Source organism: Coturnix japonica, chromosome 2 (genome assembly GCF_001577835.2).
Source record: "Coturnix japonica isolate 7356 chromosome 2, Coturnix japonica 2.1, whole genome shotgun sequence".
Classification (NCBI taxonomy): domain Eukaryota; kingdom Metazoa; phylum Chordata; class Aves; order Galliformes; family Phasianidae; genus Coturnix; species Coturnix japonica.
Window position 1 is genome coordinate 133,012,491 of NC_029517.1, and position 20,920 is coordinate 133,033,410.

The window sequence follows — 20,920 nt, forward strand, 5'->3', positions numbered from 1 at the left end:
CTTTCTCTTTCCCCATTGTATAAGAAGTTTAGATAAGACACCTAACTTTCACATACAAAACAATCTCACTCTTAATCTTCTTTTAACATCTTTACCTCTTCATTTCCATAAGCAATATAATTATTTTTTTTCACACAGCCTCAAGCTGGTGATGATTCCCAAGCCTTTGGGACTCCCATGATAAGTCCACTAAAAATAATTCCAGATACTGTACACGAAACTGTGATGGCTTTATGTAATCTCATCATGTTTTTTTCAGACGTAAGATATCCTGGCCTGTGGAGTTCAAGAGAAAGCTGCCAAACAAAAGTATCTGCAGCTGTGGTCATGCAGAGGTTAAATTAAAGAAGAAAAAGCCAGAGATAGATGTAGTGTGTCAGCAAAGACCTTTTTCCTGTGCTCTGTTAATTGGCTTGTGTTGATTCCTTAGTTGGTTTTTTTTGTTGTTCTTCGTTTGTTTTGTTGTTGTTTTTTCCGTTGTCACTGGCATCTAATTTAAGGCATTGCTGTTAAATTAAAAGGCATGATTGACTGACTGGTGTCTGAGACACATCACAGCTGTCAGCTGCAAAGATAAACTCTAGATTGGGATGCAAATCTTCCCAAAGATCAAGGGTGTTTGTATGAGGCTTCTAAGTGAAGCAATCTCTGTTATTTTGCAGTAGGAAAAACCTATTCTTTTGGCATCTCCACTTAAGATTCAGAACAAGAAATAGGAAATATGAGCTTAAAAGTTGAGTCTGACCATCTTGAAAGTTTCTCCATTTAACTGTGGAGAATTAGAATGCATTGGGTCAGCCTAGCGTGAAAAGTAATTTGTTTTAGTACGTGATCATGATAAGAACTGACTGAGAAGGATCAAAAAGCTCTTTAGAAATTGGATTAAAGGCCTCCCTGAATGGCAATCTCCAGGGCACTCGAAACAGTCTCATGAGCTTCAGCTTCATATGCAACAGCTGGCTTCATGAAACTCGTATGAGGGGCTAGCTCTGCTCTCATAAATGAAAAATAAAAGACAGACCTTGATATAGGATTGAAGTTATGGCTTCTGATTGTGATAGGAAACTCTGGAAGTAGAAATGTAAGCCACAGCTTACTCCAGCTAGAGAGAACAAAAGTGCAGAATGAGGAAGGTCTACAGGCCTGCAAGGCTGCAGCTGAGCAAAACTTTGCTAAATAGAAACTGGTTGGGCATATGACCTTCACAGGAGTCAGTGCCTTTGAAAAGTAAAATCCTTCATAAAGCAGTTGTAGCAGACTCATTATTTTTGGATTAAGGACAGATGGCAATTCAAGCCACATCGATCAGCAGGGTGCAGCAGTTCATTGAAAGCTGATGAAACAGGACTCCAGGGGCAAAGGGGACTATCTGCAAAATGTCCCATTAGCTTCACTGGGATTCTGCTTTGTGTTTCACCTCACACTTGCTTTTTGGCATCAGTGAGGTCTCCTCCAAACCCACGCTTGATATATAAAAAGCAACAGAGCAAGGAAGTTGTGTGAAAACCAAGTTATATCTCTTATGAGAAGGGGTGTCCATGAAGGGACATCCCTTTGATTGCAGCTCAGTGAGTCATTCTTGATGAACTGAGCAACTAAACATGTATGCAACTACTACAAGGACAAAACTGCATGTTTCTCCTCTGTGGCATCTGCAGTGGACCCAGAGCTTTTGTCTCCTTCCTCCCTCACTTCTCAATGTGTGTCCCTCTGGAAAATGTGCGCTAGATTGAAAAGGATGATCTTCCCTGATAGAGATGTCCCATTCATTGGTCAAGGGTGGTGCTCCATTGCTGGAATCTCTAAACAAGCTCAAGGTTCTTTTGTAGAAAAATCTAAGATAGAAGAGTGGTAATGAACTGGAACAGGCTGCCCAGGGAGGGGGTGGAGTCATCAGCCATGGAGGTTTTCAAGAAATGTATAGATGAAGCACTGAGGGATGTGGTTTTAGTGGGCATGGTGGGAATGGGTTGATGATCTGGATGATCTTAGTGGTCTTTTGAAGCCTAAATTATTTTATGATTCATTTCTTTGTTGCCACAGTTCAGCCATTCCACAGCTGTGGTCACTCATTCACTGGCCATTATCCAGCAGTACCATTCCATTTCCATTCCAGATGCTTTCACATAGTGAAAACAGAAGAGCTGAATGTTTTTCTCATGACACAGCACTTCTTTTTCTTCCTCCAAATGGGATGGGTATAACTTCATGTAATAGACCCTTAACTGCTTCTTTACAGCACCACTAAAAAAGACAAATCACTTGAAACAACAAATGACTAGACCCAGGAAAAGAAGAAAGATTTCAAAAAGTTTATTTGACAGCCAATAAACAGGATAGATAACATGCAGTATTTCATTTGTCAGGACCATGGGGCAACCTGATGATAAAAAAGGACTACACCATAAAGTGGGGAATACCTTTGTCTTGGCTGTAAATGCCTGTGCTGATTTAGTAAGTGCGCTGGTACTTCTACTCCAGCTTCTCTTTAGTACTCACAGATGGGATGAAAACCGAGGAAGGAAGTTACCTAGCCTCATAAAGAGATCTCATTCTGGTTAAAGCTTTGAAATCATGATGGTTTTTATCTTATACTGACTGGACCAGCCCTTGCTGCTGATAAGCAGAGTATGAACAAGTCAAAGTCAGGTGTCTGCACTATACTCCTCTACCCTTTATTGAGACTAGGCATTATGTTTTTCTGTATACTTTTTGGGGATTAAATGCCTTCATAACAGATTACATCCTGAAATGCATTCCTGTTTGAATATTCCTTCATGATAGACAAGAAGTTTCGATAACTGGTTTGTGTTTGTTTTGCTTACAAACACTGCATAAAATAACCTTCTAATACACTGGAGCACTTACATTTTGTCACAAAAAGCACCCCAAGAAGAAAAAACTTAGCTAAAGATTATGTGCAGCTGCACTCTCTATTCTCCAGCCCCACTCCTAATCTTTCAGGAAGAGGAAAGAAAGATATCTTAAAAGGGCAATCAAAGAGTTTATTAGCTTTTAAATGTGTCTGGTTACAGATGCCCTATTGATCAGCTCAACTGAGGCATCAGGATATCTGCCATTATGCCATTGGCCTCTCTTGCAGCTGAAACACAATCTATCTCCCATCAGGGAACAGGAGAGACAAGCCTATTTCCCTACACTGTTTAGAAAAGAAACCAGCAGAGAAAGTGACTTTCAAGGGAAAGACCATCTCCTTGAAGAACAAGTATTTATTGTGTGCTTATAACAATCTATACTTCCCACTGCTTCCAGGATGCCTGAGCCACTTGTCAGAAGGTTCACAACCTGTGTTTCCATCCTGATCTGTTTTCCTAAGTTATTCTCGTTACTGAGTATTTATACCGCTTCACTCAACATTGTGAAGGATGCATGTATTTATTCTCACTTTGTCTTAAGAGCAAAAAAATTGAGCTTGGCTAGGCTGGTCCCCCTGTTCATGGAGGAGGAATAAAACTGCAAGAGGAAGGAGGAAATCTTTCATAGTCCATGCAAATAAATGGAAAAGTGTTCCCAAGCACTATGTAAAACTGGATTAGACCATGAAATTAAACTAATTTCATGATTAAGATGATTAAGAGGAACAAATCTGCAGGAATCTATGATAACTACACAGGGAATGAAAAGATGATCCTTGAGCTCCCTTCCAACCGATGCCATTCTATGATTCTATAGCAGTTTGTAAGCGCATCACTCCAAGCACAGGCTTAGGAAGAGTATGAAAGAGTCTAGGAGGTGTTGACAGGTTGGAACTGAGATGATAAACTGGTCCAGCCAAGCTGTGGGAGACAAAGTAACCCATTTCCCAATGTTTGACTAAAGCGCAGGCAAATGGGGATGAGATTTATGTTGTTCCCTATGAAATAAATGAGTTCTTGACACCCCTCCCACATCTCTTCATGCTGTGGGGGGAGATGATTATTATCTGCCTGCCCCTGTGCAAGAATTTGGTAGTAATTCCTCCATATTCTTAACTAGTACCTGGATAGACTGTTAAGGACCCAATTTCTGCAAGACAGAGATGGTCTCCTAACCAAGATGAGTAGGGAGCAGTGGAGACCACAGCTCATAAAGCAGATGCAATCTCCACTGCACCATAAATCACAATGTAGAGAGGCTAGAACACCTGAAATTGAGAATATATATCACATCAAAGACCAAAGTTCCTGTTTAAAGGTAGAGGATAGTTGAAGAGAAGTCAGTGAAAAGTAAATCCTTCTTCTTTCCTCTCCTATATTTTGTCTCTCTGTGTGGTCTGCCTATCACATCCTAAGGCATCTTGCTTCAAGGCCTTGGAAGTAGGTGCATCACAGGGTCTGTAGGTCTGGCTTTGTCTACCATGACACTGAAGCTGACAGGGATTTTCTGGATTTTGCCCAGGTGGTTGGAACACATGGTCGGCTTGGGGTGACTGCACCAAGGACTGCGGGGGAGGCCTGCAGACCCGCATGCGTACCTGTAAGCCCCTTCCCAATGAAGGCCTGGCCTGCGAGGGAGTCCTGGAGGAAGGACGTCTGTGCAATAGGAAGGCGTGCAATAGTAAGTGGAGGCATGTTCCCCTGCACGTGTGCGAGCGGGTCACTCTTCTCAAGAAGGTCGCAGTCCCATAGCTGTAATTAATGAAAGGCAGTGACTTATGAATGGCTCAAGGGAGCATGCAGCACCTGCTGTGCATGATCCTGGCCTTCCCTGCTTGTTTAGCAGTCACACGTGCACATGCATACATGTTGACCTGTCTTACAACACATGTCTGCAGATCCCACAGAATAGAGGTTAATCTACAGGTATCCATAAGCAGACTTAAACCAGGTATTCATAGACTGCTGCAAAGCCTGCCACAGATGGCAAAACATATGCCCTAAGGACATATCTTTGACAGTTGACCTCTTAAGCCAATAAGGCATAGAGCTAAGAGAGACTTTAGTATTGCTTCTTCCATCCTCCTCTGGCTTAGTTCACCTTCCCAGTCAAGTGTACTGTTGCTATGTGTTTCTGTTACAAAATGAAAGCCTATAGCACTTAGACATGGCCATTAGATGGGTTTGGGCAAAACACATGGCCTGACCAAGACAAATCTTTTACATAGGCCTTGCTCTCCTCCTAACACACAATCTCTTTCCAAGTCCTCTTCTCCAGGGGGCAGTGGGCAGACTGTCAGCACTGATACTGATGAGCTGAGATGGTGACCTGTGGCACTTTCATTCCCAATGCTTCTTTTGCGTTAGCTGAGTAGAGAGGAATGTGGAGGAGAAGAGCAACATCAGAAGTGTCTCAGCCCAGAAAATTCTAGCAAATGGCTGCTTATAAATATTCACTGCTTTTTGTTTCAATTTTGTAGTAGAAAATGTTTGAATAACTCCTCCAGCTAGGCAAATAACTGGGGAGAGTTCAGTAGCCTTCAAACACGGGGAAGTGTCTCCTGATAAAGAGGAAGTTCAAATAGAGGGACATAAATATATTCCTCTAATGAGGGCTAAAATGATTTCATGAATTTTTTAGCATTTCCATAAATTTAAATCATGTTGCAATTAGATTTTTTATTTTTATTTTTCAAAATGAAACCTTCTGGTATATTGAACTTAATCTCCTTGACTCACAGCTCCTAATTTTCCTCTGAGGTTCACCCACACTAGGGAAATTTATCTGATGTCCCATGTGTTTGCTGGTGATTCTGGAGTTGTAATGAAGCTGGGGCTTAGAGCAGTGAAGGTGAGAGTGCATCCATCCATTGCCAAGGACCTGGAAGCTAGACCTGAGTGGAGGGCCCAGTTCTAGAACTGGTTGCACCTGAATGGAGCTGGATGAAAGAACACATTGGTCTTGCGTCTTGCTGGACATGGCTCTGAATGAGAAGACACAAAGAATCATGGAATATCCTGAATTGGAAGGGATCCACAGAGATCATCAAGTCCAATTGCTGGATCCACACAGGACTACCCCAAAATCAAATCATATTTCCGAGAGTGCTGTCCAAACAGTTCTTGAACTTCAGCATGGAGTGAATCTGGAAATAGCATTATGAGCGGGTAGAGAAGGCTGTGTGGCTGTGGTCATTTTTGAGACATGAGAGCACATAGTAAACAGGTAAAAAAACTCTTTAAGAGTTCCATTCCTATGCTGGATAAATGAGGGAGGATCTCAGATCTAGCAGATTCTTTTCAGCACATCCATTCCCAGCCCTGATCATCTTCATGTCTCTGCCTAAGACTCCTTTTATTCCTTCACATGTCTCTTGAACTGAGATATCTTAGGATGGACACAATTTCCAGGTCCTGCACTGAGCAGGGGGCATAATGTCTTCCTTTAGTCTGCCCCAACCTTTGCTCTTCTTCATGCTGGATCTCCTGTGGTTCCTGCGACAAGGAAGGGGTGAAGGCAACTTCCACTTCCACTTATTCTGTAGAGCAGAGCACTGAAAGGTTAATCACTATTTACTCACTACTTATTTACTTACACTTTTCTAAAGTGCAGCACTCAGTAAAGCTGATCCTAAGTGCAGGAAAGGCTGATTGTTCCCAGGGGGCTATGATTCAATAAATTATTTCACTTTTCTTCCTGTCCCCTTCCCATTACACACCCAGTCAACTCCTGCTCCAATTAAAGCGCGGTTAGTTCAGCTTAGCTTATTTGGGAATAAAGGATCTCAAACTATGTTGAAAGCCCTAGTTTAGAAGGAGTGTGCATCCACAGCATGAGGCAGCTCAAATTGATTTACCCCTTTGAAATCAAATAAAATGAATTAATTCTGATTAATTTTCCCAAGTGCCTCTTTGCAGGCAAACTGCTGAGACCCGTTGTGATGCTTTCATGCTAATAAACTGGAAAACATTTGAAGGAAGATGTGAACAATTATTCTTTCAGGAGCACTTGCCTGTGCACGTCTTGTCCTACCTCAAGATAAACCTGCATCTCTCTGTGTCTATGCTAGCTATGCAATTAGCTCCATGTATGTATCCCTTGTTGCCTTTGGAGCCATGCCCAAGACAGATGCACTTTTTATTCCTTGAAATAAAAAAATAAAAGGTGGCCCATGAAAATGTAAAATATTTGCACTTTTCCTTCTCTTCTTGAAGGATTTAGGAGTAGATTAGAAATCCATCTGTTTTAAATTTTCCATTGTTGTCACACTGACTTCTGCTCATAGGTTTCCTAGAGATGAGTAGGGCATTCATTCTTCTACTTGAATTGTTTTCTTCCTAAATGTTCATTTCATTTTGCAGTTAACTAGATCTGAATTCCTTTAAAAAATTATAATAATGTGTATGTGTATATATCCATATTTAAAAAAAAAAAAGAACTGGGCAGAAGTACTTCTTCATTTTAAATTGTGCAGCACATTAATACCTTGTAATAACACCTGACTAGCTCTCTAGATATAGCGATGTGGCTGAAACCTGACTTCTCTAGTAGAAAATAAACAAACAAAATTGCCCTTTTCCTTGACCAAAGATCTATCTGTAATCCCGATAAAGAAGCAAAGCAAAACAGGGATAAGTGCTTTATATTTTTCTCACTGCTGTGTGGGTCACTGAAAATTACTGAAGAAATGTGTTATCACCAACTAAAAAGTGAAATCAGTTGCTGACCAAGCAAGTTATGTCACAATAAGACAGAAATTACCACCACCTTCAAAATGAGGGCAAGGCCATCTCTTTTTAGTTTCTCTTTCCTTGTTTCTGTCAAAGTGGCTCATAAGCTAGTGGCTGATTAGAAAGTGTATTTCAATACCAGCAGCCAGAGGAGAGTCTGAGCCAGAGCCCCAGTTTGAAATGGCATCTGGAGCAAATGCTCTCACTCAACTCTCTGGAGCAGCTGAGACGAATGCTTGCGGATGATCTATGAGAATTTCATTGGTTGTTTTCTTTTCCCTGGCCATAGCAAATGTGCTAGAAGGATCAAACCCTTTTTATCACTCTACTGCCAACCTCTGTCTTCATGAGCTGCACTGGATGGATCTTCAAGCAGGCCCCAGCATGCAGTGATGGGAGTGGTAGCTTGCATCTTTTCCATGAGGTGTGACTGAATGTGGTTGTCAAATTGAGGTGTGTCTGTATGGTTCCCAGGATGAAGTCTGGATGCACTGGCTGAAGATGCTAGTGCTGTTTGAAATCACTGCAAAGGCACATCTGAATGTCTCCACAAGTGACCCTTTGTGGGCTTAATATTTTCCCACTTGTCTGGTCCACAGTCTTAGCTCTTTTTTTGTAAAGGAGTCTCTTGGTTGATGAACATCATCTGGCTGGATTTCCCCAGGGATAAAACTCAAATGCAAAGACATATGAGCCAGGTAAATTATCTCCATGGGCAAACTCCAAAGCTGAAAGCACTAAAGAAAATTTGCTATGAGGGCTTATCCCACATCGGAAAGGAAATGTTAACAGCAACCTGTCTTGGTCAGAGCTATTTTCTGTGGCAGCTGCTCAGCTCCAGAAGCATAATCTGAAGAACAAAAGTCGCTGCCTTTTGTAACTCTGATTTTTCCATGCTAGAAACAGAGAACCTGACAAGAAGTCCTCAATCTTTTGGATTTGACAAGGAGCTGCTGCTTTATAGAGGGAGACAACCAACCAAAGCATGATAGCAAATGCTTGTAAAGGAACTTCTTGGTCCACCCACTTGGATGGAAGAGGCAACACACTATGCTTAAATGCTAATATCTGTGATTGCTGATGACCTTGAACACAGAGTGTCCTGGAGGGGAAGAGAAGAAGACAAGAAGACAGGATGATGCCAGAGGAGGGATGCCCTGGACCTGTCCCTGGTGCTGAAGTCAAGAAGCTCTGAAGAAATGCAAGAAAAATCTCAGCTAGCAGTGGCTTGCATTGATTCCTGGAGAATGAAAATTACTGAGGAGCCAGCTGAAATCCTGCCATCCTATCTGGCAGAAGCAACACAAAACCATCTGACATTTATGAATATGCAGATTGGACAGTTAGGTCTCTCCTAGCCTCGAAGGGGAGCTGTTGCATCCTACCCTAAGGTGCATCATGACATAAGTACAAACCCATTGACCTGTGCAGGTTTCCATTAAGAAATGAGACCAGAATCTGGTCTTTCAGCTGTTTTAACTATTAGGAATGGGAAGAATAGTATGTTCCACATGACAGTGGCAAGGCTGGGTCTCAGTCTTGTTCTCTGGTCCCCCTGAATTTCATTAAAAATTGCTGCAGTCACAGAGCTGAAATATCCCACGTGTGTGAGCATCTCTGTTCTCCACATGTCAGGCTAGAATTCATTTTAGACTGGAATTGCTTCATTGCTTCTTGTCCTCTATGTACCTGAGATACTTTTAGCCCATTTCAATGTGTTTTTTTTAATCTTTTTTTTTTTTCCTTTTTTTTTTCACTTCTTGCTGTCATCTGTCTTTTCATTCCCACTCTCCCAGCTTGCCTGAAGAATTTTAAAAATGCTGCTATTTTCTTCCTCTCTCCCATTTGGGGGATGAATATTGAGGGAAGGGTGTGTATTTCTGATGAGACACACTTGGATGTTTGAGACTTGGCCCACAAAGACACGAATTCTCTGCATTCCATTTTTTCCCATCATCTGTATTTCAAGGTACTGACACATTACACGTTCTCACCAGCAGTGTTGATTACCAGCCTCTTCTTCGCACTACTACTGTCACTTCAAGATCATCCTCTCCATCCACGTTATCCATGTTCTTCCAAAACCTCAAGTGCTTGCAAGTGTTTGCAATTTTTCTTGTTTGCCCCAAGGGCATTATTTCTCTAGCTCTCCTGCTAGTCTTCTCCAAGGGGCTGGATAATTCCACAGTTTGCCATTCCCTATACTGTTTGGACGTCTATGTCATCTGTTGATCCCAGCATTACTCTTCTCCTCTGACCCTGCCGTGGGAAGCAAGTTGCTGAGATCCAGCCAGTTCCCTACTGCCTTTATTACATGGCCCTATAAGGTTCAGGCATCAAGGTGACATCAAAAAACCATCAAGGTGACATGTTCAGCTGTTGGACCCAGTTACCTTTGTTTAGGATGAGAAGGAACAGTGCAAGCATGTCATTTCTGTAGGAAACCATGCTTCTCTCTGAGAACAGGATAAATCATTAGATGTCAGTAATGTGGAGACCAAAGAGCTGGTGGGAGGAGGTTCAAGGTATCAGGGTTGCATTTTATTATTATTATGTTCTTTTATCTTTCCTTCCTTCTGTCCCATCTTCTGTCTCTCTGTCAATCCATGCTCACTGATCACTTTTGAAATACTCAGTATCATGTTTCTTTGTCACTTCCCTTGCTCTTAGAAGCTGACAAATCCATCTAAACTCGTCATCTCCCTTTAGCTGCTCATGCCTTCCTTCTCCTCCCAGTCAAAATGAGTCTCTGGGAAACCTCCGAGACTTACAGCAGATGGAGATTTTGTTGGTCCTTGTGGTTTTGATCCTTTCATGAAAATAAGTAAAATCAGAGCATACTAAGGTGTGTGAGTGTAGTCAGCATGGGTAGAGGAGTGCTGCAAATGGATCAGCATTTGGGATGTCTCCCATATCACAGAGAACACAGCACTAGTTTTAGCAAACTCAGGACACTGGATATAGGGAAGGTAGTTAGCATTTTTGTAAACCAAGTATCTTATGCAAAGGTCCCATGACTTCCTAGATGTAAAAACATGTAAGATATGGGCCCTTTTTATCAATACCATTGATTACAGAAGACAAGTGACTGCCCCATCTTGCACCCTCCAGCCAGCAGCCGGCAACCAGTCAGTGCTGGGAAGGTTTCAAGGAGTTGATGTGGTCTATTCCTAGGTTTCTTTGAGGATTTGGGTTGCAGGTAATGGGGAATAACATAATTTCACCAACTAAATGGGTGTTTTCCATGAACAAAGCTGCTGAATATGAAGTCTGGCTCCTGAAAGGAACTCTGAATCATTCCTCTCCCCACTCTGCTTTTCCTTTTTGGATGGCAGTAAAGACTCCTGCCACCACAACGAAGCTTCATTAACCTTTATTAATTTTCCCAGGGTTCCAGGATGATATTTGTCACCATTTCATTTCTTGGCAGTTTGTACGTCTTGAAAAGGTGTCTGACTGTTTTTACCTCCTTGGGGAAAAAGGCCCTCTGTTTTGTACCTGCTGTTTGGAAACAAACTGGTTGCCAGATAACAAATTACTTGGACTCAGCTCTCCATTATTCTGTATGACTCCATTGGAGTCAGCTGAGCTCTCCTGATTTACAGTGGGTAGTACTGGTGGGTGGGATTCAGTTGCTATTGCTTCATTGGTTGCCTGTTTACTAGGGAGGGCATGTATTTGTGTAAATCAAGGTTGCCACTTGCCCACAGCTGAGGAAAACCTGAGTCAAATTTCAGTTTCATCTGTGGCTAGGAATACCACAAAGGATGTAAATGCAAAGCTGGCAGCATTGTGGGTTTGGAAAGCAGACGGGTGCTTGCTATTCATCAGGAATGAAATGTTTGTACAGGGAATGTGTTGGTTATCTACTGATTTCAACAGCATGGCCTTCAGTCAGAGACCTTTGCTGATATCTTTGCACTGGAATTAAGAACTTTGCTCTTCCACATAGGTTGAGAAGATGCCCAGTGTTAGCTCTGTTGGACTATAAGCTGCTCTGTTGATACCAGACCTTCAGCTCTCCTTGTTGCTTATGGTAGGGTAGAGTCTGGGAAGGAGACATCCTTTTGAGCCATTCCTTTCTTTTTCACCTGCCCTCACCTGCCTGCTCCATGCAGCATTTTCTGGATACTCTACTGTGCGTTGCTAAGTAGATATCACTTGCAAGGCAGAGTATTCCACCAAAATATACTGCAAATCTTCACCATGGATCTCAAAACACTTTCAGGGCTGACAGTATTCATTGTCAGCACACCTGAAAAGATTAAACAAGTGCGATGAAGAGTGCAGACACCTTGGCAGTTCATTGCAATTAATTAAAGATCAGGCATAAAGGATCATATTCCGCATGGTCCCATGTCTTGTGATAAAACATGGGAATGAACTGCCAGCCAGGCCAAGTCTTGGTGCAATAGCTGGCTTGGTGCAATAGCCCTGGGGGCTGCTGGTGGCCAAGGGTACTGGGGTTGGAAAGCAGGTGGTCATGTCAGCGGAACATTGCAGGTCACTGTTGTTTATACATGTAACCTTTGTAGTGAAAGATCTTGCAGAGTGAACCAAGGTGTATTTACATGACCCATTACCTTGCCATAGCCAATGGACGCTATAATTCCAGAAGCCAATCGCTGAGGTCCACAGATAACAGAAAGCGAGAGGACACTGATGAACTGCAGCACTACGGGTACCCTGCACCTCAAATAGGTAAGCTCTGACCTACCATGACAGACTCTGGACCAGCTGCCCTGTCCCTACACATCCCAGCTGAGCTGGAGTGCCTGCAATGACTTGCTTTGATGTTTCAGTGACCCACTTAACCAACCTTTTTCCTCCCAGGATAGCGTGGGTTTACCCAGCAAGTCACATACTGAGCACTCAGTTTGTTCCCATCCCATTGCTCTGATGGGTTTTGCATTGTTGCTGTTAACCAAAGAAGGCAAAAATGGTTAGACAAAACCTCTAACCGGACCATGCTTCTCACAGACTGCTTCTCATCACCCTGCCTACTTCTAAGCCACTGCTTTGTCTGAACTACCTAAACAGCCATGGTTCATTAAGCCAAAGCTGACCTTACTGCAATACAGCCTCTTTGCTGATGTCCATGTCATGCCTTCCCATTCACCGTAGAAGGAGGTGTGCAGGGCTTGATGGGGAGAGAGCAGTATTGCTTTCCTCTGTTATCAAGTCTTTAGCATAGTGCAAGGATTTGTATCTGTTAATTTCTATAGTAGGAACTTCCAACCATCTGCAATCAAATAAGAATAAGATACAATAATGTCAAATTGTGTGATCTTGGAAGGGGAGAAAGAACAGGACCTGGATATAGGCCTGGTCTAATTTGGTTTTATGCTGCCCCTTCACAGCTGCCTTTCATGGCAGGAGCTCAGTGTATTGTGGCTCTTGGGTAACGCAAGGTGTGCTTATCCTGGCTGCAGGTCAAAAATCATTGCCCAGTGGCCTTGCAAACTGTCTGTGCTAGTCTAGAGAGGTTTTGGAGGGATGGTTTGAGGAGCAAGAGCTGTGACACTGATCATAAGTGAGAAGGGGTCATATTCTGGTGTGTATCAGATGTGCTGTAATTCAACTCAGTGTGCAGCAGCAAGCAGTGCCAGAAAGCAGCACTGTGGTGCAGAGGCTCTGAAGGTGACCTGGCAGCAGGCGAGGTTATAAGGATGGTCAGAATCTTATTGCAACTCTGCACTGAATCTGCTCCCCCTGCCTGCAGTAGCACTCGCTGTTGTCAAAAAGCTGTAGAGAAAGGTGGGCGTTGATATTACTGCTACCTGGTGAATGGTACAAATCAGAGTGAAGGGAAGTCAATCCCAGGTGATGTGGAACTGATGTAGCAAAGCTGATTTTGGCTATGGTGCCATCTTGAGTTTAGCATGGGCTGGGATATCATAGAACCATAGAATGGCTTGGGTTGGAAGGGATGCCTTAAAGATTATCTGATTGCAAGCTCTCTGCCCTGGGCAGGGTTGCCACTTACCAGATCACGTTGTTTGAAAGGCCATCCAGCCTGGCCTTGAATGCCTCCAGGGCTGGGGCATATACAGCTTCTCTGGGCAACCTGTCCCAGTGCCTCACCATCCTTTGAATGAAGAATTTCCTCCTAACATCTAATGTAATTCTCCCCTCTTTCAGTTTAAAAGCCTTGTCCCTTGTCCTATCACTATCTGCCCATGTAAAAAGTTGTTTTCTCTCCTGATTATAAACTTTCTTTAAGTAACCAAGTACACAAGGCTGTACACAGTGTCTTCATGGAGCCTGTTCTCCAGGCTGAACAAGTTTAGCCTCCCCACCCTGGCTTTGTAGAAGAGGTGATCCAGCCCTCTAGTTGTCTTTGTAGCATTACTCTGGATTGCTCCAGCAGCTCCATGGCTTTCTTGTGCTGACAGCCCCAGGCCTGGGAGCTGCAGGCTGCCCTGCAATGAGTTCACCATACCCCTGCTGCTTTCCCAGGAGCATCAGCTGTAGTCAGGTTGTTTGAGGTGATTAGGATGGAGGAAATCATAGAATCATAGAATCACAAGGTTGGAAAGGACCTACAAGATCACCTACTCCAACCGTCCTCCCATTACCGCTGCTACCACAGGTAATGTGTATGTAAAATGTATGTGTATGTAAATGTAAAGACCAGACAGAAACTACAGCCCACATTAGGATTAGACTATGAAGCTGGGGATACTAAATACAAACCACAAGTCTTCCCTAGCAGTTAACACAGTTTGAAGGGGGTAGACAATTTGAAATCTATATGAGACCTAGAAAAACATGAAATATGAAATATAGCTGATGCCAGCTACATGGACCAGGGATGAGGGGGAAGCTCTGCTTAGCAGAAGACCAATATTTTCTCCTGCCAGCTCTTTTCAGCCCTGGTATCTAGGTCCTATGGACTGTGGCACAGTTGTGCTGTAAGCTGCAGTGACGCTGGCTGCCCACGTATCCCTCCCATCCATAGCACAAGAGTGACATCCCAGCAGGTCCCTGGCATGAGTCCTCCCAGATCATCCCACACATATATTCCAGGAGACTTTTGCCAATGGCAGGATGTGAATGAAGCAGAGGCAGCACGTGGTGAGATGTCAGATGGATGGGATGTGCCAGAAATAAAGAGATGCTGGCGGAGGGATGGCAGCAATGTGTCGCTCAATTAATGCTGAGGGAGAAAGTGTCATGGAGATGCTGCAGGCACTGATGAAGACCCTACAGCCAGCTGAGTTCTCTAATGCTAGATCAGTTACACTCAGGGTTGGGCAGGTGCTGGAAAGGATCCTGAATTTCAGTGCTACAGCTCCATGGAGCAATGCCCAGAGTCTCCTCTTCTGTGACACCTGCTGGGCCATCTCCAGCTACAAGAGAGTTGCTGTGGGAATGTAGGAATGCTTCTCATGATTAAATGGGCATGTTGGTAATCGGTCAGTGGTAGAACTAGATAATCTTAGTGATCTTTTCCAACCTTAATGATCCTAAGATTATACAGTAGTTTTGATGATGATCAATATTTCTCCTTCTCTTGGGTGGAGAATGAGAGAGCTTGCCCTAATGCTAATAGGTTCTGAGAGCCTCTCATGACTGAGTCTGTCATAGTTTGAAATGCAGTTATGTTTCTGTAAGGACTGAGACTTGACTGGACATGGTGTCCTAATAGGTTTGTATAAATCCACAGCAAAACTAAAGCTCTATGAAAGTGAGTTACATTAATGATTTAATATACAAGGGTCTGTGCAATCCTTGGGAGGTGATAATTGAGGAGCTTTGCCTCTACAAAGTCTATTATACTGTAGAAGTGAAAAAGACAAAAAAAACAAGGGCAAAGAAGGAGAATAGGTGGAATTTGGGTCAAAGATGGGATTGATTCATCTAGTGACACAGTAACTATTGTCTGGATTTGGAACTTGCAAAAGCACAGCCAGGCCTGAGTAGGGAGGTGGTGTGATGGCAAGCCATGAGTCATTCATGGAGGAAGACACTACATCTTTTCATGCTTCCTCTGTCTATCAGAAAGACTCTGGGAAGAGACAGTGAGCAATGCAAATGCATAGTATCCGTGTAGCATCCTGACAGGCTTGGTAGCAGGAATTGTTGAGCTGAAGATGGATCTTCTGGATTTGGGCCACTCTGCTTGGCAAATGCTGAAACAACAATACCAAAATGTAACATGATGGTGGTGAATTCAGACTGTCACAGAACTATTTGGCATAGACAGTTGAGTTCCTTATTGTAAAGGCAGACAAATTACCATGGGAATACAGATCTCTTTATACCAGGAGTTGTAAAACTTGAGAAGCAGGACATGGGAGCTTTGCTTTCTTGAAGCCCCAAGGCCTGAAAACACACATGCACTCCTACAGATCTCAGGGGAAGACCAATACTGCATAATATTTCCCTAATTGAACCAGTTGGGTAGGAGAGTGGAACAAATCGCAAAATGAAAATGGAACAGTATTGAGCAACTTTGGCTTAATGAACACAATTATATCCAGTGCCCCTCCTCTGCACAGGCAGCAAGGAAGGTAGGTGGTTTACAAACTACAAGGGAAATGCAAAGTTCCTTTTTTACTTGTCCCTGATATTGTTGACAGAAAGCATTTTATGGAAGAAAGGGCTCTCAATCATTACAACAACACAGATGATGTAGAGGTCACCTCATTTTTACCTTCAATGAGTTCAATGATCAGATTAAATGCATATAAAATATAGATGCATACAGAAAACTCCTCTTAAGATACTGGTAAATAAATATATCACCTTGAGGAAGACAAGTACAGCTTTAGGTCAGTCAAGCTGGTGTAGGACGGCAGTTTACTGGTGTACAACCCCTGTAGCTCCCACCACAGTTCCTACCTTGACAGTGATATGTTTTATAACCCTTACTGCCCTACAAGCAAAACAAAATCTCAAAGAGTGACATCCCACTACCAGTGTGTCTTTCATGCTTTGTCTTGAAACTGGTCAGTCTAATACATTACCTGCTGTCCAGCTTTTCTTGGGAATGGAGTGGTGGTGCAGGACACATCACTATGTGTCCAAGTGCTGTGTACATGTTGTACAACCCCTATAAAGTCATGCTTACTGCCGCACCAAGCACCGCAGTCCTTTGTACTTCCATCCATAGTCTGCCAGATGCATCTGGATATGATGTGACACGGTATGGTCTTAGGATCTGAAGAACTTGTTTCTTAAAGGATATAATCCTCTATTATGCATCCTCGAACATGTGCTTTTGGTGTTTATTTGTGCCATATGCCTGTGTGCTATTGCATATAAAATGTTATTTTATAGGTTTATGGTGTGTAATTATTAGTAACCCAATCAAAATTTTAAAAACAAACAACGCAGAGCTTAATTCAACAAAATAGAGCAGTCTTCTGTTTTCATCTGAGGGAGGAAGGTATTTTCTTGGAGATAGATTAGCTCATAAATAAACGAAAAACTATCCATCACACTTCTTGTAACTTTTCTGAGTGACATTCCCTCTGGTAGGACTGAGTGGGTGATGTTAATGATAGAGACAATATGTATCAGTTCTTCCCATTCCCATCTCCTGTTGAATGGGATGCTCTTACTTGTCTTTCCAATCAATACTTTTCCATCAGGGAAGCAGTTGATATAGGATGTTTGGGAACAGTCAGATGCTCAAAGCAGCTCTTCACAGGTGAAGGAGATGACAAGGAAAACCTCTACTGGATTAGTTCAGCTGATGTCCTTTTCTGGCACTGTCACTGCTGTTTTATCTTGTCCACTGCTGCCAATCTGCATTAGTAGGGGCCAGGAGAAAGCAAGAAAAGGAGTTGGATCCTTATGCCTGCCCTATTTCTGGACGCATTCACTATCTATCTAACTGCTATTACTTAATCAGTACTATCACTGAGTGAGTGATAAATATCCCAGCTCACACCACTCTGCAGTGTCTATCCTCCACTGTCATCAGTGGTGGGTCCTGCCCTCCCCTATGCCCTGATAATTCCACAATGTCATTCCCTTTTGGCATGTGTGTATCTTACAACAGTAAGAAATACCCTCCCCCACCCCACCCCCCAAAAAAAGATAGAAAATAAGAATATATATATATATATTTTATCCATGGTCACAGTTCCTCACCAATTGCTTCACCCACACCACACAGGGGTCACATTGCACAGTGGCTGGTGAAGTGCAACTGCCCCAGGAGAGATCCAGGAACTGGTTATGTCACATCCTCACCTTCTTCTCCAACCCCAACAGGTGACCCTGCAGCAGAGGAGTGGTCCCCGTGGAGTGTGTGTTCAACTACCTGCGGGGAGGGCTGGCAGACCAGGACCAGGTTCTGTGTGTCGTCTTCCTACAGCACTCAGTGCAGCGGCCCTCTCCGGGAACAGAGACAATGCAACAACTCTGCCATATGCCCAGGTGGGCAGAGCGTGCCATACATGATGAGCAGGAGGGAAAGGAAGGTTCACTGAATATTGACAGCCTATGATATGTCATTGGGAAATATCATTTTTTCTCCCTTCCTTCTCTTATAGAGAGACCCTCGATAGACCAAACACTACTAGATGGGCACTTATACCACATGGAATGGACAACTTCATTCTATTTAAAAGCAATAAGCATGATGTGTCTAAAAAGTTTGTGCCCTTGGGAGGTGTTTCCAAACATGGGGCAGATGGGAAAGAGAAGCAGCAGATGACATTTTCAATAGCTCAGATTCCAATATTGGATGCACCATTGCAAAATGAGCATGAAAAACTTGGGCTGCTGATGTATTTGTGAACTGAACCCTCCTTTCCCACTACTTTTATAGTCCTTCTTCCACAATTTTGATGAAGTAGCACAATCTGGGCTGTTAATTATTTTGAAGAACTGAGCTGTTAAACCAGTTCTTATTCACAACTCTTGAACACCAGCGTTATGGTTTACTACCAGTCTTACAATGGCAAAACCACCAGCCTGGTTCTTATGCTTTTCTTGAATTTCCTCCTCTATTTAACTTCCATCACAAAACGTGCCTGATGACAGTCACAAAAATTAGGTTTCAGTCTGTTGGCAGCCAATGAAGGACTGGAAAAGTACCTGTTTCTTTAAGTCTTTTTTTTTTTAATTTTTTTTTTTCTTTTTTTTCTTTTTTTTTTCTGAAGAATTATTGATTTTGTGTTAGCCTCTCTGGCTGAAGCTGGAAAGGATGAAGTCCCTATAGAGTGATCAGTACATACTTGTAACATTTGGCCTCTAGAGATTACGGTGACTGACCTATAAATAAACTGGCCAGATTAGATTAGATTATCTTGAAGAAGATTACATTAATATAGATTAGGAGGATTTAGATGTCTAATTCTTGGGGTTACCAGTGATGGCCTGAGCAGTGCTGGAGCATTGCTACACATCTAATTTCTTTACTGTTCTTCTAAATCTCTCTAGCTTAGCCTGTGATGTCACTGCTGTATGACAGCAATTAGGAAATAGGCTACAGTTTTTCTGAGAGCTTGATAATGCTGTAGCCTTTGAAAATTCAATGAGAAAAACTGTTGAGTGAGGGAAATAATGGTGAGAAGTGACAAAATAATGGTGAAGTTGCTTTCCAAAGGCTGGTGTTTTTTGTGTTTTTGTTTTTGTTTTTAATTAATTGTTAGTTTTTGTTGCTGCTCCTCTCTAGTTAATTGCATCTTCTCAAAAAAATCATCTTTTTCCTTGGCTCAAAGATCCAAAAAATTGGGTCAATTAAAAGTGCATTTCAATTTATTTCAAGTAGAATGGAAAGCAAAAGACACATGTTGTTGATACCAAATCATAAAAAAAATTACATCGTGTTCCTCTGGCAAATTTCAGTCTGGCTTGTTCTTGGCCTTCCCACACTGTCTTCTCACATACTGCTCATTTTGGATGGGAAGATGCTGTGCTTTGTGGGCTCTCTCACATCTCCAGACCTCCTTTAGAAAGGAAACTTACTTCTGCTCTTATTGCAGTGCACGGCACCTGGGATGAGTGGTCTCCATGGAGCCTCTGCTCTTCCACGTGTGGGAGAGGGTACAGGGATCGGACTCGCACATGCAAGCCTCCACAGTTTGGTGGGAACCCCTGTGAGGGCCCAGAGAAGCAAACGAAGTTCTGCAATATTGCACTTTGCCCAGGTAAGGCAGTTAGAGATTGAGAGACTTCCCTCCAGCAGGTCTCCTGATCCCCAGAGATGCCCACATCTGAGTCAGTGAACAGTTCTGTAGATGTAACTCCTATTGAGATTGATCTATTCCGAAGTGGATCGTCTGTAAGAAAAGAAAACATTGGAGGAGCAACGTAGAGGCACCTTTGAGGAGATCATAGAATCATTAAGGTTGGAAAAGACCACTAAGATCATCCAGTCCAGCCATCAGCCCACCACCACCATGCTCAATAACCATGCCCCTCAATGTCACATCTCCATGCTTCTTAAAAACCTCCAGGGATGGTGATTCCACCACCTTCCCAGGCAATCTGTGGAATTTTTTCCTAGTATCCAACCTAAACCTCCCCTTAATATGAAACTCAGCACTGTCCTAGGTTCTGATTTGCTCTGTAGTAACTTACTTATTCGGACACGTTATATGGGATGAATCTGGACTGGTTCAGTTATCACTAACATTGATAAGAACATTTTACTTTTATCATTTATTATCTCCAGTGGATTGTTTGGAACCATGCTGCCCAACTTGGCTTGTCATTGTGCTGGGATGAGTAATTTTACCTGTCAGTTTCATACTTGCCTCATTTCACCATGCAAGTTATCCTGCCTTGGTCAATGATATGGGCTACAAGACTCCTGAGGGCATTCCCTGCTGTATCTTTTTTCATTGTTTTTGAATCTTTTTCCTCAGATTTTGCTTTCAAATGCCTCTCTGTGATTTTTGGCTTTGAAACACCAGAAAGAAATCTCCTCTCTCACTGCAAATCAAACTGTATTTCTGTGGCTTCCTTCCCCTGAACCACACAAGCCCCGAGCTTACCACAAAGCCCCCATTAATTTAACTCAGGTTGTCCTGGTGGACATGATCAGAACATAAGGGAACTCCCCAACACTCCTCCCTTCTCCCAGGGTAATGTCAACTGACATTTTTCAGGTTTAATGAGAATCATTATGAGAAATTATTGTGTCCCCGGAGGAGGAGAGGGATTGTGGGAGTGATGAGAACTTTGTGAAAACATTTGTGAGAAGCCTCCTGGCATTTTCTGCACAGTTTTCATCCCAAGTAACTATCCTTGGATTTCTGGCTGCGGTTCAAAAGACTGTACTCAGAATAAGAACATCCCAGACGTCAAACTGACTCTGTCATAAAAAGACAAATTGAAGAAGTCAGACC

General features: G+C 42.8%; 1 protein-coding gene across 9 annotated transcripts in view; it reads left to right on the forward strand.

Moving 5' to 3' along the window:
• The window catches only part of ADGRB1 (adhesion G protein-coupled receptor B1), a 264,284-nt gene that overhangs the window by 108,298 nt on the left and 135,066 nt on the right, over window positions 1–20,920 (forward strand). For 6 of the 9 annotated variants that reach the window (XM_015856456.2, XM_015856458.2, XM_015856460.2 and 3 more), the window contains exons 3-6: window positions 4,399–4,557; window positions 12,201–12,308; window positions 17,835–17,999; window positions 19,553–19,717. In XM_015856456.2, the coding sequence (XP_015711942.1) occupies window positions 4,399–4,557; window positions 12,201–12,308; window positions 17,835–17,999; window positions 19,553–19,717 (597 nt within the window). The remainder of the gene's footprint in view (window positions 1–4,398; window positions 4,558–12,200; window positions 12,309–17,834; window positions 18,000–19,552; window positions 19,718–20,920) is intronic. The other 3 variants (XM_032442931.1, XM_015856461.2, XM_015856462.2) reach the window with 3 other exon arrangements.